Source organism: Archocentrus centrarchus, chromosome 13 (assembly GCF_007364275.1).
Source record: "Archocentrus centrarchus isolate MPI-CPG fArcCen1 chromosome 13, fArcCen1, whole genome shotgun sequence".
Classification (NCBI taxonomy): domain Eukaryota; kingdom Metazoa; phylum Chordata; class Actinopteri; order Cichliformes; family Cichlidae; genus Archocentrus; species Archocentrus centrarchus.
Window position 1 is genome coordinate 33263384 of NC_044358.1, and position 15461 is coordinate 33278844.

General features: G+C 39.6%; 1 protein-coding gene across 7 annotated transcripts in view; it reads right to left on the minus strand.

The window, feature by feature from the left end:
• zbbx (zinc finger, B-box domain containing) overlaps window positions 1-15461 on the minus strand; it is a 77788-nt gene that overhangs the window by 14271 nt on the left and 48056 nt on the right. For 6 of the 7 annotated variants that reach the window (XM_030745013.1, XM_030745010.1, XM_030745008.1 and 3 more), the window contains 6 exons: window positions 12969-13128; window positions 9827-9927; window positions 7056-7177; window positions 6863-6918; window positions 2739-2947; window positions 1141-2019 (listed from right to left, as the gene is read on the minus strand). In XM_030745013.1, coding sequence (XP_030600873.1) covers window positions 1141-2019; window positions 2739-2947; window positions 6863-6918; window positions 7056-7177; window positions 9827-9927; window positions 12969-13128 — 1527 coding nt within the window. The remainder of the gene's footprint in view (window positions 1-1140; window positions 2020-2738; window positions 2948-6862; window positions 6919-7055; window positions 7178-9826; window positions 9928-12968; window positions 13129-15461) is intronic. The other variant, XM_030745014.1, reaches the window with a different exon arrangement.

The window sequence follows — 15461 nt, forward strand, 5'->3', positions numbered from 1 at the left end:
AACTGCCTGACCAGTGAGAATTGTGTTCAAACTGTGGCATGACAAAGTGTTCTATTAGGAATCACTTTACTGCAAAGACCTGTGCTTCCCCATCCATAAACATGGATGTTTCTTCCTCCTATTTTCTTTTTCCTATTTTGTAATCCAAATTTCACTCCCCAGGCATTATTGTCTGGTCTCTAGAAATCTCAGCAAATGCCTTGAAATGCAAAATGTATCAAAGCAATTTATGAGAAATAGACTTCATAATAGAAGTATTCTCTACGTACAAATTGTAGCTATGCAGTGGAAAGGATGGAAGAATATTTAGGAAGTAAGGCATACAGAGGACACATCTGCCTTTGTGTCCAGTCAGACTTTTACTGCCAGATGTAAAAGTCTAACAGAAGCATCCAACCAAGTAATTATTACTCACTCCAAATAGTTTCTAACCTTTATTAACCTGGTTATTTATAAAGTAATTGTTATGTATGCCCCTTTACTCTGCTTTTCAACTCTGTTAGTGTAACAAACAAACTTGTAACAAACCCTCCTGTGCCTTTAGAGCTGGGGTGGAAATGTCATATCACATGATCTGAGAGCTGTTAATTGTATGAGGTGTAAATTGGCAATGCTTCATTCCAGGATAAAGAATTGAATCTCTAATCCACATTTCGTTAGAGTAAATCAAGAGTCAATCTGTAGTTACAGTCAAACACACAGAGCAGTAGCAGTAGTAAAGTTAAGAAACTTACAATACATGAGGTAATATAGCTGTAAGAACAAGAACGAAACAAGAACAAAAATAAGAGGGCATGCATAAAATGATGACCATGTTAGATAACTGAAGATGAGGACACACAGATTGTTTTAACCAACTGTTTTGTCTTTGACACTCACAAAGAAGCATTCAGCAGTCATAATTTGTGCCCATTTATTTACTAAGATTTCTAACAATATTTGATTCATATGAAAATGGCTTAAATTCAGCCCACTCTTAATAAACAATTAATTTAGTAATCATTAGCAAGACTTTCATTATGAAAACAAAGTAAACACTGTAATTGTTGCTATTGTCATCTCATCAGCATCAGTACACCCACAGGCACACACAAAGACACACACACGGGCAGAGGGAGGAGATTACTGCACTTCACTTACCTACTGATAACGTCTCATCTTCATCCATTTTCACAGCAAAAGGAGTATTCTGGATGACATTTAAGAGAGACGATGATGGGATATAATTTGTATCCTGATGTGACTGGGTTGACTCATTTTCAACCCATTTGAGGATGCTCCAGTTTGGAGCATCCTCAAATGCTCGAGTTGACCTATATGTAGAATGTTCATCTGGAGGGGTCACATCAAATAGAGATAACTTTGATAGGGTTTCTGAAGGCACAACACTTATCTGTGATAGAGCTGGTTCCAAGTGTTTTGCTGGTGAGTGTGTACTTGCAGTCTCAGGGGACAAAGGCAACTGGAGTTGATTATCTGATTGAAGAGATTCTGGGTCACACAAGGAATGCTGGGATTCCTTTGGGGACATCAGATTGCTTCTTGGTGATTCACAAATCTTTGGGGAGGAAATTGGCTCTACAAATAACTGGGAAGATTGGGGTTGATCTGGCAAGAGAGCTGAGTCTGGGCATTTCTCTAATGGGGCCGGATGGTTCACTTTGGGCAATAAAGTTGATTCAGTAGAGCTTGATGACGAAACTGTGAAAGTAGACCTAAGGGAAAATGATATGGGTGGAGAAAGAGAGAGATGCTCTTCTGTGATTGGCGACCTGTTACTAGTCATAGCTAAAACATCAGCTGAATATAAGGGAGTAGAATGTGAAGATTTGGGGATTTTAATCTGGGAATGTGGTAGCAAGGAAGTACGCTGTGGTGAACCACAGCCAGCTACTGATTGGTAAACAGTGCGAGAGAAAATGGGAGGTGACTTTGAGGGCGATGTTTTGATTGATGACTCTGTAGCTGTTAGATTCTCAGCAGTGGGACATGTTGACAGCTTGCTTTTAGATGGAAATGCTGTGAAAAAGATACAAATAATAAAAAGTGCATTGGTTGCTTTTGCAATTATGTGTTCAGATAATGTTTCATAAGCATGGCTTAAAGAAGAAAGTTTATGTAAAGGATTTTTAGACAGGCCAGCATAACTTCACGACTGAATGCAGAGCCTCAGTCACTCTTTAAAAAACCATGATGACAATCTCACTAGGTCGGGCCGATTAACATTTCCAAATTGCACAAGTCTGAACTTGCATGCAGTCGCATTAATGGAAAGCAGACTTCCAGCAATCTGCACAGGCTTTAGGCTGACATGGACAAAGATTTTAACAAAAGAGACTGTCCACATCCAGAAGCACAGGAAATATGAGGAGAGAGTTTGCAGACAGAGGAAGAGTATTACAGGGAGCAAAGAGCCATGCACATGACAATATGGAGGAATATACAGGAGGCTCAGACAAACCTCCTCATAGTAATTTTGAGACAGATGTCCTTCCCTTCTCTGACATCATAGCCACATTGCTACTGCCTAATGTCAAGGGGAATACTGTACATGTACTATGGTTCTCTTTTTAACTATGTAAGTTAGAATTAAATAAAGTGAGAAATGTAAAAGTAAAAACATGTAAAAATGTAAAAGTTACCCACATCTAAATAATAACTTCTGGCTACTTTGTTACAGATGATAAAAGACAGAAATGTATGTCCTTGACTTATTCCCTGTAAAATACACAGCTTACATTTAACTGAGGATCCTGCTTGTGATGTTTGACATTTAGATGAGTTGAGCTTCTGAGCTAGTTTGGGCTGTAGTGGTGCTCTGAACTGTTTGAATGGTTGTGTTGCACCAGGAGACAGAGAGATGACTCCTAATGATCCATCACTGGGTAGGGCTGTTCTGGGCACAAGTGATCTTCCTTTCTTTGAAATTCGCTGAACAGAGGGGACCCTGAGTAGGAAACAAGGAATTTGTGACTCCATGTCCATTTTCCAAAACCAATCAGATGCACACAAACAGCACTCACTGTCTCTGATGATTGAACCAGCTTTCACAACATTTCTATTTTATCTCTATTACACTGGTCAACAAAAAAACTTTTTGTCTGCTACCTGAGGAAAAACAACTGATTTTTATTAAAATTGGGTATGCTGATTCCAAATATGCAAACAGAATTTCTCTAGCACGTCAGGATCTCGAGTTACGTAACTATGCCAATAAATGCCAATCGCCAAACTCGACGTCAATGATTTTATTAGAAAAGTACACCATGAACATACAACTGGTGAAAAAAAGCCACAGATGGGGCACCAGGATAGCTCAGGGCATGAGCAGGTGACCATGTATGCCGCTTGGCTGTGCGGTCGGCGCATGTTCGAGTCCCAGCCTGTCGCCATTTGCCGCATGTCTTCCCCATTTCTCCTCCCTGCTTTCCTGTCTATCTCCACTGGAAAACTATCAAATAAGGCCAAAAAATATCTTTAAAAAAAAAAAAAAAAAAGACACTGATACCAAAATCAATCATATGAGGAATCTCAAACTAATACAGTACACAATTAGTCTGCCTAAACAGTTCAAAAGTGTGACAAACACTTGCTCTTGCGCTTCACGGAAGTTTCACGCTGTAGAAACCAGCAGTAGTCACCCATCATGTTTGCGTTATAGTGCCCCTGGTAACTGGTCTCCATTTCAGAGATATCTTGATGAAACCTTTCACCATGCTCATCGCTCACATGACCCAAATTGGGTGGAAAGAAGTCAAGATGAGAGTGAAGGAAGTGAATCTTAAGTGACATTCTGCAACCCATGTGTTTGAATGATATGAGCATGTTGTCAACTAGTTCTTCATAGTTTGTGGCTTTGTGGTTGCCCAAGAAATTCTATACCATCTGAACAAATGATTCCCATGTTCTTAGTTCAAAGGGTCTGAGCTTAGATGGAAAGTCTTTGTCTCTAATAAGCTTGCAGACTTGGGGTCCATCAAAGATCCCAGATTTAAGCTTGGCATCACTTTGGACTGCCCCAAAAACACTATTCCATCACTTGATGTAGCACTAAAACTTTGTTTTTATCTATTGACAGATCAAAGCAGTCACTATAAGAAATTGCAAATTTCTGGCATTGTTGATCCTCAACATTGGCAGGTAAACTTTAGTTGACTGAATTTTAATGACCATATTTGGATTCAGCGCCCCAAAATAATGCTAAATTCTGTTCAATTTCAAAATTAGAAAATCACACACTCTACATTTGCATGAAAAGCACCAGTACAGCAATACATTAGCTAAATATTGACATGTGCATAACTCAAGAACCTGATGTGCTAGAGAAATTGTGATTATAGATTTGGAATCAGCATACCTGAAAAGGTATTTTTCTCCAGGTAGCAAAATCATTGTTGACCAGTGTTATCAGGACATATACAGCAAAAGGCTAAATTAATGTTATGATAATTATTTTTCTTCTTCTTTGCGTAAAAGGATCTAAAAGTAATTCAGTCAAGTTAAGATCAGATAACTTGATTATTTGACCTGAATTTTTTGACAAGTCAACATAAGATTCATAAATTATCCCCTGCTACCCTACATACATACATACACACACACACACACACACACAAACCACACACACACCACACTGTGTGTGTGTGTGTGTGTGGTGTGTGTGTGTGTGTATGCGTGTGGAGATGGGATAATCCTGGAAGAGCATATGGGAGATGGACGCAACACATAACAGCAATGCAGCAATGCTCAGTGGCTAGTGGATCTAAGTGCAGACCACAGCAATCTCCCTGAACAGGATCCAGTAGCAATCACAGTGGCAGACATCCAAGAAAGAGTTGCAATTATGAAGAGTTGGACAGCACCAGGCCCTGACTTGATTCCCACCTACTGGCTAAAGAAGCTAAATGCACTCCATGAACACTTGGCATCACAAATGAACCAGCCGCTAATGGAAATGCATCCGGAATGGCTGACCAAAGGCTGGATAGTCCTGATCCCAAGGATTCCCAGAAGGGACCAGTCCCATCCAACTATCAGCCAGTAACCTGCCATGCTAACATGGAAGCTCCCGTCAGGCATCATAGCGGCTAAGATGAACAGTAACATTTCTCAATTCGTGAGTGGGGCTGAGAAAGGAATTGGCAGAAACATCAGAGGGGAAAAATACAAGCTACTGGTAGATAGAGCAGTTACTTGAGACTGTAAGACCAGAATGACCAACCTGTGCACCGCCTGGATTTACTACAAGCAAGTCTATGACTCAGCACACATCCTGGAATGCCGAAAACAGTACGAGATCAACAGGACCGTAAGAGCCTTAATCAGAAAGTCTGTGGGAATAGAGGCCAATTACAAGCCAATTTCACAAGTCAACATCAAGTGCGGGATTTAGTAAGGACATACTCTGTCCCCACTCTTGTTCTGCATAGACCTGAACACCCTAAGACTGATCATTAACAAGGCTGGTTACAGATACCAACTACGGAATGGAGCAAACAGTCACCAGCTCTACATGGACGACATCAACCTGTATGCCAGGAGTGAACAAGACATGTATTTACTGATCCCCACCACTAGGATCTACAGAAATGAGATGGGAATGTCATTCGGACCGGAGAAATGTAACCAAAAAAGGGAAGGTAGTCAAAACTGAGGGTATTGCAATACCAGAAGACAACACTGCAGACACTGAGGACGCTGACATCAAGACAAGCTCCTTAACATGCATGGAGGGTTTCACGCCAAATCCAGCACCCTGAGACAGGACACTAAGTGGAAGGAAGGAGGCCGAGGACTAGTGAGTGTCAGAACCACTATCCAAGATGAAACAACAAAGAAAAAACAAAGATCCATGAGTACATCAGGAAGATGGCCACAAATGATCATGTGCTTAGTGAATACCTTAAGCAGCAGAAGCTCGAGAAAGAAGAGGAGCAACAACAGGAACCGTCACGGAAGGACAGTTCCCTGCATGGCATGTACCACTGGCAGATAAAAGAAGTGGCTGATATTGAAAAATCCTATCAATGGCTGGACGAAGCTGGGCTGAGAAACAGCACAGAGACACTAAGCATGGAGGCACAGGAACAAGCTCTAAGCACAAGATCAGTGGAGGCTGGGGTCTACCACACTAGGCAAGATCCCAGGTGCAGGCTGTGTAGAGACTATTCAGCACATAACAGCAGGGTGCAAAATGCTAGCTGGCAGGCCATAAATGGAATGCCATAACCAAGTGACTGGCATAATATACAGGAATGTCTGTGTCAAGTATGGCATGGTGGTTGAGAATGACTGAGCTAAGATCCCGTGGGACTTTCTGATAAAGACAGGCAAACTGGTGATGGCTAACCAACCAGATATACAAGTGATGGACAAGCAGAGGAAGGAGGCTGTAGTGATGGACGTAGCAATACCAAAAGCAACACCAGAAAGAAGGAACACAAGAAGCTCAGTAAATACCAAGGGCTGAGAGAAGAGCCAGAAAGGATGTGGAAGGTGAAGGTAACAGTGATCCCTGTGGTAATCGGAACACTTGGGGCAGTGACCCCCAAACTGGGAGAGTGGAGCAGAAGCACAGTCCTGGGAACAGCTAAGATACTGCGCAGGACCCTCAAGCTCCCACGCCTCTGGTACAGGACCCAAGCTTGGAGGACATTTTTTATATATATAGTCAAGACTATTTTTACTAAGGGCCACTTAGTCAAAGCTGCTGGTATTTCGGATATACCCACAACATGTCCTCTAGTAGCGTTTCTACACTACAACAACAACATTTTATAAACACTGCTTTGTAATATCCAACCAAATAACAGTTATTGTAGAGTTACATTTTCTTTTTTTTTTTGTCCTCATTGAGGCTTACTCAATGCTGTTGTCTGCCCTCTTTTCAGCACTGACTCCCCTCATGTCTCTGCCTGTCTGTGGACAACAAAAGAGATCAGTGTTGTGACACATGATTGAGAGAGAAGTAACAATGGAAAGAACAAATATGCTAGTGTTGTGAAGTCATGTGTGCAGGTGTTAAGATTAAAATAAACTACTCCAGTTATTCTCACCTCTTCCAGGACTTCAATGCAGAGGCATGACTCAGGTGTAGTAACCTGTGGCTCAGGCCTGTCCCTGCTGACAGGGACAGCAAACAGTGATGCACAGTAGTGACGAAAATCCTCCTCCTCTTCTATACACGCACAAACACACAAACCAAGCAAAAAAGAAAGAGCCATGCTCTGTGATGTGATGTTGACTGTGTGATTTGTGGAATTTTTCTTTTTGTTGCAGCTTACAATTTTTTTTCCACTTTATCAACTATCTTCACCTATAAAACTAGTTCAAAATGGACATACATACACAAAGACTCAAATAAAAAACATAAATATACATTTTTATAAAGTGTAATTAAAACAAAAAACAAATAAAAGCAAATTTTCTCTATACTAGTAAAATTCTAGTCACTTAAAGAAATTCCAGTTGTGGAAGACATGTATCATTCATCATTTGCACTGACAGAGCATTTATCATTAAACGTGCAAATTATCTTAAGTATCAGTTACAGGCCAGACCAACAACTCACAGGGTTATTCATGCAACATACAATACAGTATGCCATGTTATACATATTCCTATTATGACCAACACAATAGGCACATGCAGACAGATGAACTTTCCTTTTCTATCACTTAATTTGTCATTCTTTCACTCTTTCTAATGGTACTGTACCACTTCATGTTACCTATGCTCTGCCTTCTTCTCTCTCTCTCTCTCTCTCTCTAACAATCCTTCTATTACATCACCACATGGGTTTGACAGCTCAGGAAAATGAGAATTTAAAAGAAGGGGGCGCTCCCAACATGACACCAGAAAACAGCTTTTATTATTCATGGACACACTCAATGCCCACCCCTTTATATTCAAAGACAGGAGAGGAGGAGAGACTCTGCAACCTGTTGTAATTTGCATGCATTATAAAAGTTTGAAGCAGGTGGAAAGAATAGTTTATCAGCTGCTGAAAGAAAAAAAAAAAGAGCAAGGCTGTCTTCCTCACATCTGCATATAACCAAAACAAAGTATCAATTATTAAATTGTGAGCAGAGAAATAAAAGCTGTGGTGTGAATAACTGGTCTTCTAATGGAAAACGAGTTAGAGTATAATTAGCACTTAACTGATTTGATAGCGTACGGAGATATGAAGGAATAATAAGTTGTTTGACTCTCTACTAAAAGCGCAAAGTAAAAGATATAAATAAATGTGCAAGTGTAAGTCAAGATCTAAGTGTAGATCTTCAAAGATCTGCACTATGTCCTACAACAGTGTGTCAAAACAAAATAGAGTATAAAATTGCCGAACTTCCTTCTAGAAGATCTTTGGCTTTGTTCCTCAGTTTTGTTGTGGCATATTTGATTTTGTGTCATCTTTACTATCGCTTCATGAATTTTAAAAATGAATACAGTATACAATCTTGTTCTATTTTTCTATATAAGAACTTATCAACTAGGTTAATTTTTTTCTGGGTTAATTTTTGAATAATTAGAACAAAAAAGTGAGCTCTGGGATAGAGGAGGTTAAGAAACCCTCTGTTTGGGAAGTTCATTCAAGTGCAGTGCATTCTCAAATAGGCATTCTGTAGCCACATTTAGAACCACTTGGATGTAACGGTGTAATTCACTTTAAAATAAACGACTCAGCTCTCAGGGTCATAAAAACCAGGACCTGACCTAAACTGTCTGGTCCTCTAATAGCTTTCTAAGCATTATAAACTAAGGGCAGTTCCTGTCTAGCAACAAACAAGGTGTGTAATCAAGTGCTCCTTCAAAATAAATTGTTCTGGGTCATTTTGATAGCAGGAGGTTTGTTGGAAGACTCAGTACGTAGACACAGTAGAAAGCTGCTGACATAATTACTTATCGCCACCCTCTTAAAATAATGGCCTAAGTCATTTTTTCAGGTTTTCCAGAAAAGACAAAAAACTGAACCAAACATTGAAAATATGATGATTTAGGCAAAAAAAAAAAAAACTGACTTGGGCCATTATTTTAAGAGGGTGACATTATAATAGTTACTAAGGACATTTAAAGAGAGCTCCAAATTACTTTGAAAATTGCGTGACTATTTCTTATCAATCATTACTGCTGTAAGCACAGTAAAGTAATGATTTTAAAGCATGAACTATTTGAGATAGACAGCTATATAGAGGGGAAAGCAAGGACATGCAGATCCTAGTGAGGTCAGGTTCAGCATGAATCTTGATTGATGTGATGAGAGACAGTTGACAGCCTCAGAGTCCAGAGGTTTGGAAGGGGAAAGTTAATCCTGGTGTACGTCTCCTTTCAGCCTCAGCTGTGGGGGGCAAAAAGTCAGGACACTCCACTGACTGATGAGCTCCAGACCGTGAGCGCCACACTACAGGCTGACTTCCCCCTCACCCCATTCCTTACCCTGTCAGGCTTGAGCCACCTCTAACAGCCCTCTGCCCACACAATCACAGCCAGTGATTACCCGTCACAGTGCCACGGTTGGATGGGCAGGTACTGATATGTCTGAACCATTGAGAGGGAAAGATTTTGCCACTGTGTGTTTGTGTGTGTGTGTGGAGTGTGTGTAGATTTGCACTTGTGTCATCTGTCAAACTACTCAGTCCTGAGCTGTTTATTTGTTTGGTATGAGAGCCAGTTTCTGGGCTGTGTATCAGAAAAATAGGGCGTACAGCAAAAATATACAATTCTCAACATCACATGTCCGTGTCCTTCATTTTTTTTTTTTTTTTGACAAAATAGGTTCATGGGCATACAGATACACCATTACTTCGTTACATATAGAAATATGCATTACCATTTAAGATGCTTGCCGTTTCCTCCTCAGCGCGTGTAGCAGGCAGAGATTTTAAATCTGAAGAGAAGGCCTGAGACGGCTGATACATTTCAAATGGTGTTCTGGAAACACAAAAATCATATTTAGAATAGTAAATAAGGCTAGACCCCAGACAGAAAAAGTAATTTAGACAAAGTAACAAGTGTCTTCTTTTCTTCTTTCCCTTTACAACCTCATTCTGAAACCTCAATGGCTGAATGATGGATAGATGCAAAACTGCATATGTACAACATACAATTCAGTTTTGGTGGTTTTTTTGTGTGTGTGAGGTCAGTCTGCTGCAGCCCCAATAAAAAAAAAAAAAAAAACAGCACACACACCAATACGCCAACCTTCCAGTGTAAGAAATGTGAGACAGACTTTGTAAGTTGCAGGGGAGTTGCTTGTACTTAGATATTATACTTAATCCTGAACATTGTATGCCTCTTCTAAGTCCTCCATGGATCTAGCTGTTCTCCTTGCATACAGTACTTCACATGGTGTAGCCTCACTAGCCTTAGGCTGTTTGCACATTTAGGCTTTCACTAGAGAGCAGTACATATGAATCGCTCCTAATAAATAGTTATATGCAGTCTGTAATATTTCATTATATCAATTTAAGCAAAAGGTATAAATAGAAAAAATGATAAACAAATCTTAAACCAAGTGATCAGCAGTGGCCAGCCCTGATAAAGTGCCCTTGAAGGCGATTTAAAAACAAACAGGTTTGTTCTTTTTTTGTGCATGAACTAATAACCTAATGGTTTTATTATTATTATTATTATTATTATTATTATTATTACCACCCTATTTTAATTAACCAAAATAAGAAAATTTGGACCAAAATGCCTTATTGTGTCTAAAGATAATTTGGTGGCTGCAAGAATTTTTTTTTTTTTTTTTTGTAGGTTCATAATGTAAAAGTTCTTTTAAGACAGTTTTTGGGGAGATTGCAATAAACCTTACATCAAACCAGGCTTGGGTCTTAAATTTTGCAATCATCTAGCGCAGTTAAATCAGGCCAGTAAACGCAGGTGAGGGCCAGTTCAGATGTCAGTTCTATATATGCCTGTGCAGACTTTTATTTCAGGGTTCAGTGCTTTGATCACAGATACTTTGACTCTGGCAGCTGACGGAAGAACGAGCATTCACTTACCACGACCACACCGCCTAGCCAGCTCAGGAAATCAAACTGATGCACCCTCTGGTCACAAGCTTGCTTTCTGTAACCTGCAGGCCATGCACAAATCTACCAAGATGGTAGAGTTATGACTCTAATATAGCTGAGCACTTTTAGCAAATTCTTTAAAGTTCTTTCCTCCACTAAATTCCTTCCTTCGTTCCGTCTTTTTCACATTATTATTGAAGCTTGTTAAAATTCAACCTCGACTTTCTTTCTGCCAGCCAGTCTCTCTGTCTCTCCATTAAGCTCTGCCACTATCACTGCTGCAGGCTTATTGCACTCTAGATTGGCTCTCTGGTCTATTCCACAGTTAAGGGCTGCTACAGCTGGGGACTTAGAGCGTTCCTGTTCAGGCGGTCGGAGGGCCTGAAACTGCACTCTTCTTGCCTCTTCCCTGACCTGCTCTCCAGTGGACTACTCAGCCCAAAAGGAGCTGGTTAAATAAAGGCTGCAATAATGGGACCTGCTGAAGCCAAGCCTGCAGGCAGTATACTGCACAATAAGTAGTAAAAAAAACTGCTTTGTACACTTATATCAGCTGGTTATGAAGACCACAGAGAAGCAACAGAAGCAAGTGCTGTGGTAACAAAAGGTGTATGTATTATAGTATACCTGTGTCCCTATTAATGGAGCCAGCAAGAAAGTGAGGGTTATCAAATGATCAAGTACCAATGACATCATAGGCAGCATATGTACCGAATACAGCTGTCAAAAAATTAATATCAGATGTTAATTGATACTAAAATCTAATATTGTATTAAATGCTCATTTGTAACAGTAATTATACATATAGCAACGGTGCTGTCTTCAGCTCTTCTGGCTGACGCACAACTTCACACAGCCCCTCCCCTCACAAACAGATAAACACACAAACAACACACTTGGCAAAGCATCTTAAAGACTGACATCCTGTTCATTATGAAGAATTTTTTGAGGTCAGTAAAGCTCCTGCTTCAACACTGAAGTATTAAACAGTTATCATAATTGTTAACCTGGTTTTCACACACATGTTAATGTTAGTCATTTAACTACTAGCAATTGCCCAATATCCACATTAGCTGTCTGTTATCATTAGGGTAGTGGCGAACTGCTATGGCTAATAAAACAATAACCTTAATGTTGGAGCTGGGCAGCAGACATTATCGATCTAGTCTGTCTGCAATGTTATTAGATGGTGTCAATTTAACAGAATAACTCAATTATTTGTGTCTATAAATTGTTATGTTTCTTTTAAAGTCCCTGATGGAAGGAGAAAAAAGTTCATGAGCAACAAGACAGAAACAGTAGCAGCCTACCTTACCAATTCTATCTGACCAGTAACAAAAATATGGTGCCAAGTCACCCGAAGGACAGGAAATAAACAGGGCAGTAGATAAATACATTTGCATGGACACATATTGCTCTAATCTTTACTTTAAAAAAGTAAAGATTGTACTGATTACTTAGTACTTTCCTGGGTACTGGTATTGAGTTTGAAATTGCAGTATCATGAAAACCCTGCCATGTGCCCAGTTGTACAGTACAAGTAACGTACAACTGGGTACATGGCAGTTGTACACACTTAGAGAAAGAAAGGCTAACCATTATATATATATATATATATATATATATATATATATATATATATATATATATATATATATATATATATATATATATATATATATTTATAAATATAAAAATGAAAACAAAATAGCTTTTTAAAAAATACTAAGATAGCATGAGCATCTTAAGCTTTACATTACTGACTTAAATATGATTAACTTACAAACATCTGACAGTTTCTAAAATCATTCTAAACTAAAAACAGTTGCCAGAAATAATGAAAGGGGAAGAAGCATAATTTTTCACTGAGCCTACTGCCTGAAGCCCATGACAGAAGCCTCGACATGGTTTTAAATATTAACTATATATGTGATGCTTGCACATTTTTGTCTGTACCTCCGGTGCTTCTTGAGAAGCAATCTGTCCATGTAGGTAAGGCTGTTTTCTGTGAACTCCACCATGACAGGAACCCTCTCTTCTCCCCCGCCTCTTCTTTGTCCTTCAGCTTCTCTGTCTGGAGGGAGGGCAGTCTGGGTCGCCTTAGCTGACACTGATACTGGAGGGGAATGGGGAGAGAGACATCAAACAAAAATAAAGTTAAGATGTAAGAGATGGAAAAAAATGCCCCAAAGGAAAAAAAGATTCAGAAAGGTAGAACAGGTAGCAGGAAAACATAATCCGGCAGCTTCTCAGCACACTCCCCTCAAAAAGTGAGAAAACACCTTGTCACCATGCCAAAAGTGCCAAAACACAAACAGACAGGAGAGAGCCCCCTGGGAATAAGAAAAAAGATGTATGAAATACTAAAGGAACATAGTGAGTGCATGAGAGAAAATAAAAGATAGAAGTAAGAAGGAGAAATGTTATGATTGTACTCCAGACACTTTGGCAGTCCACAGTGGCAGCTTTAAATTGGGCCTGGGTGCCATTGGCCTGACAGAAATAATTAGGGCTGGAGGGGCTAGCAGCAATTTGCAGAGCAGAGCGAAAGGAGAGAGGAGCAGAGTCTGTTCGCGCAGTAAAGCAGAGAAAATAGGAGGTCTAATAAAAAGCACAAACACCTAGACACAATACACAGAACCTGAAATAATAGTGCTAATAATACACACCCACATAAACACAGACACACATACATTATTGCAGATGCAGATACACAATATCTGTGAAAAGACACAAAATTGCCTGACACAGTTGTGCCTGTACACATACGCATACACACAGCTGAGGCGATTAGTGCTGTGGTGTGGAGTGGGGCGACCCCTAACACTCCTCTCATTATCTCAATATGCAACAGCCATGGATTACCATCCTACTGCAGTGGTAAGCACTTTCTGTAAGACCAGATCAGAGCATAGACAGGGAGAAATAAAGCAGGAAACTGAGAATTAGGTAAAAATGCAAGGGAAGCAGAACGGAAGAGCTGAGAAGAAAAATATGTTGTTGGGCAAAGCTGAATAAAAATATAAGTGTATATATATATATTAATCTGAAAGCCATAGTTAGACACTGCAGTTTGGTAATGAAGCTACTGTATATAGTAATCCACATGCATTCTATTACACTCCACTGCATGGAGTATGAATGTGTTCACACTACTGCTGCAGAAGCAACTGGCTACACGTCACTGGAATGGAATGGAAGCTGGAAGCTTGACGCCTGACAGTTGCTGCACTATGAGTGTGACACATGACAAATCAAAACTGAGCTGGCCTCAACCTTTTTCAGTGAAATGACGCTGTGAAGCATCAAACATCACATGCGCGCACACACACACGCACGCACGCATGCACGCACACAAGCTCAGCAATGATGTCAACTAGGAAGAGCGACACTGGAAAGGCAAGTCAGTGACAATGTAGCCGGCTGTGCTTAGCTGTTTAGTAACTTTGTGGCACATAGTGTGAAAGTACCATTAATTTTCAAACATTAAACACTACCAATTTTCAAAATAAAAACAGTAATTTTCTTTAGCATTCAAGCATTTTTTAGAAGGACTCTGGCTTTTGAATTAATGAAGAATTGAAGTTTGGTACTTTTAATTAAAGCTCGACTGATCATGAACTAACTCTGCATTTCAACAAAGTACTACAGCCTGATGATAGATTGGCAAGGGCAGAGAGCATGGAGGAGGTACTAGAGAAGAAGGAATGTCAGAAAAGATACAGGGCATGGTCCAATGTAAACCAACTCAAGCACTCTCCATCAGACTGTAATTAACTGTAATTTCCCCATTGTGGGATCAATAAAGTATCATCATCATCACCTATCCTCTGCTAAAGCAGGGTTTTTATAACATGAAGGATTTTTTTTTTTCACAGAACGAAGTTTAACCCAGTGCTATAAACACATCTTGAGTGCCAAAATGATAAATAATAAAATACTAATTCAAATCCACTCCAAATATTTTTAATAGGAATTTATCAAATGACTGACTAAACAGTGAAGTTAATTAAAAAACAAATACCTTTGGTTTCTAATAATCAAGTCCCCTCCCATTTAAAGCTATATTTTGCATTTCATGGTGATGCTGGATAAGCCAACTAAGCTGCATTGTTTTGACTGGGCCTGAACAACCAGTTGTGAATCTAATGCTACTGGGATCAAGTTTTAGAAAACAAAACTGATCAGAAAAGGTTCAGCGACCAGTCCAAACATACAGTAAGAGCAGTGGAATGCTGCCACCCAAAGCTCCTGGTGTTTCCCAATTACACCCATGGTGTCACAGTCACACAATGGGAAAAATCATCCTTTTTCAATGCGCAGATGACATGTATGGTATAACTGAAACCAACATCTTTTCAAAATCCTAACCAAGTACTTACTTTACATAAAACTTAACAGGTAAAAGCAAAAGTAAACAGTGAGTGAAAACAAAACAAATCAGAGGGT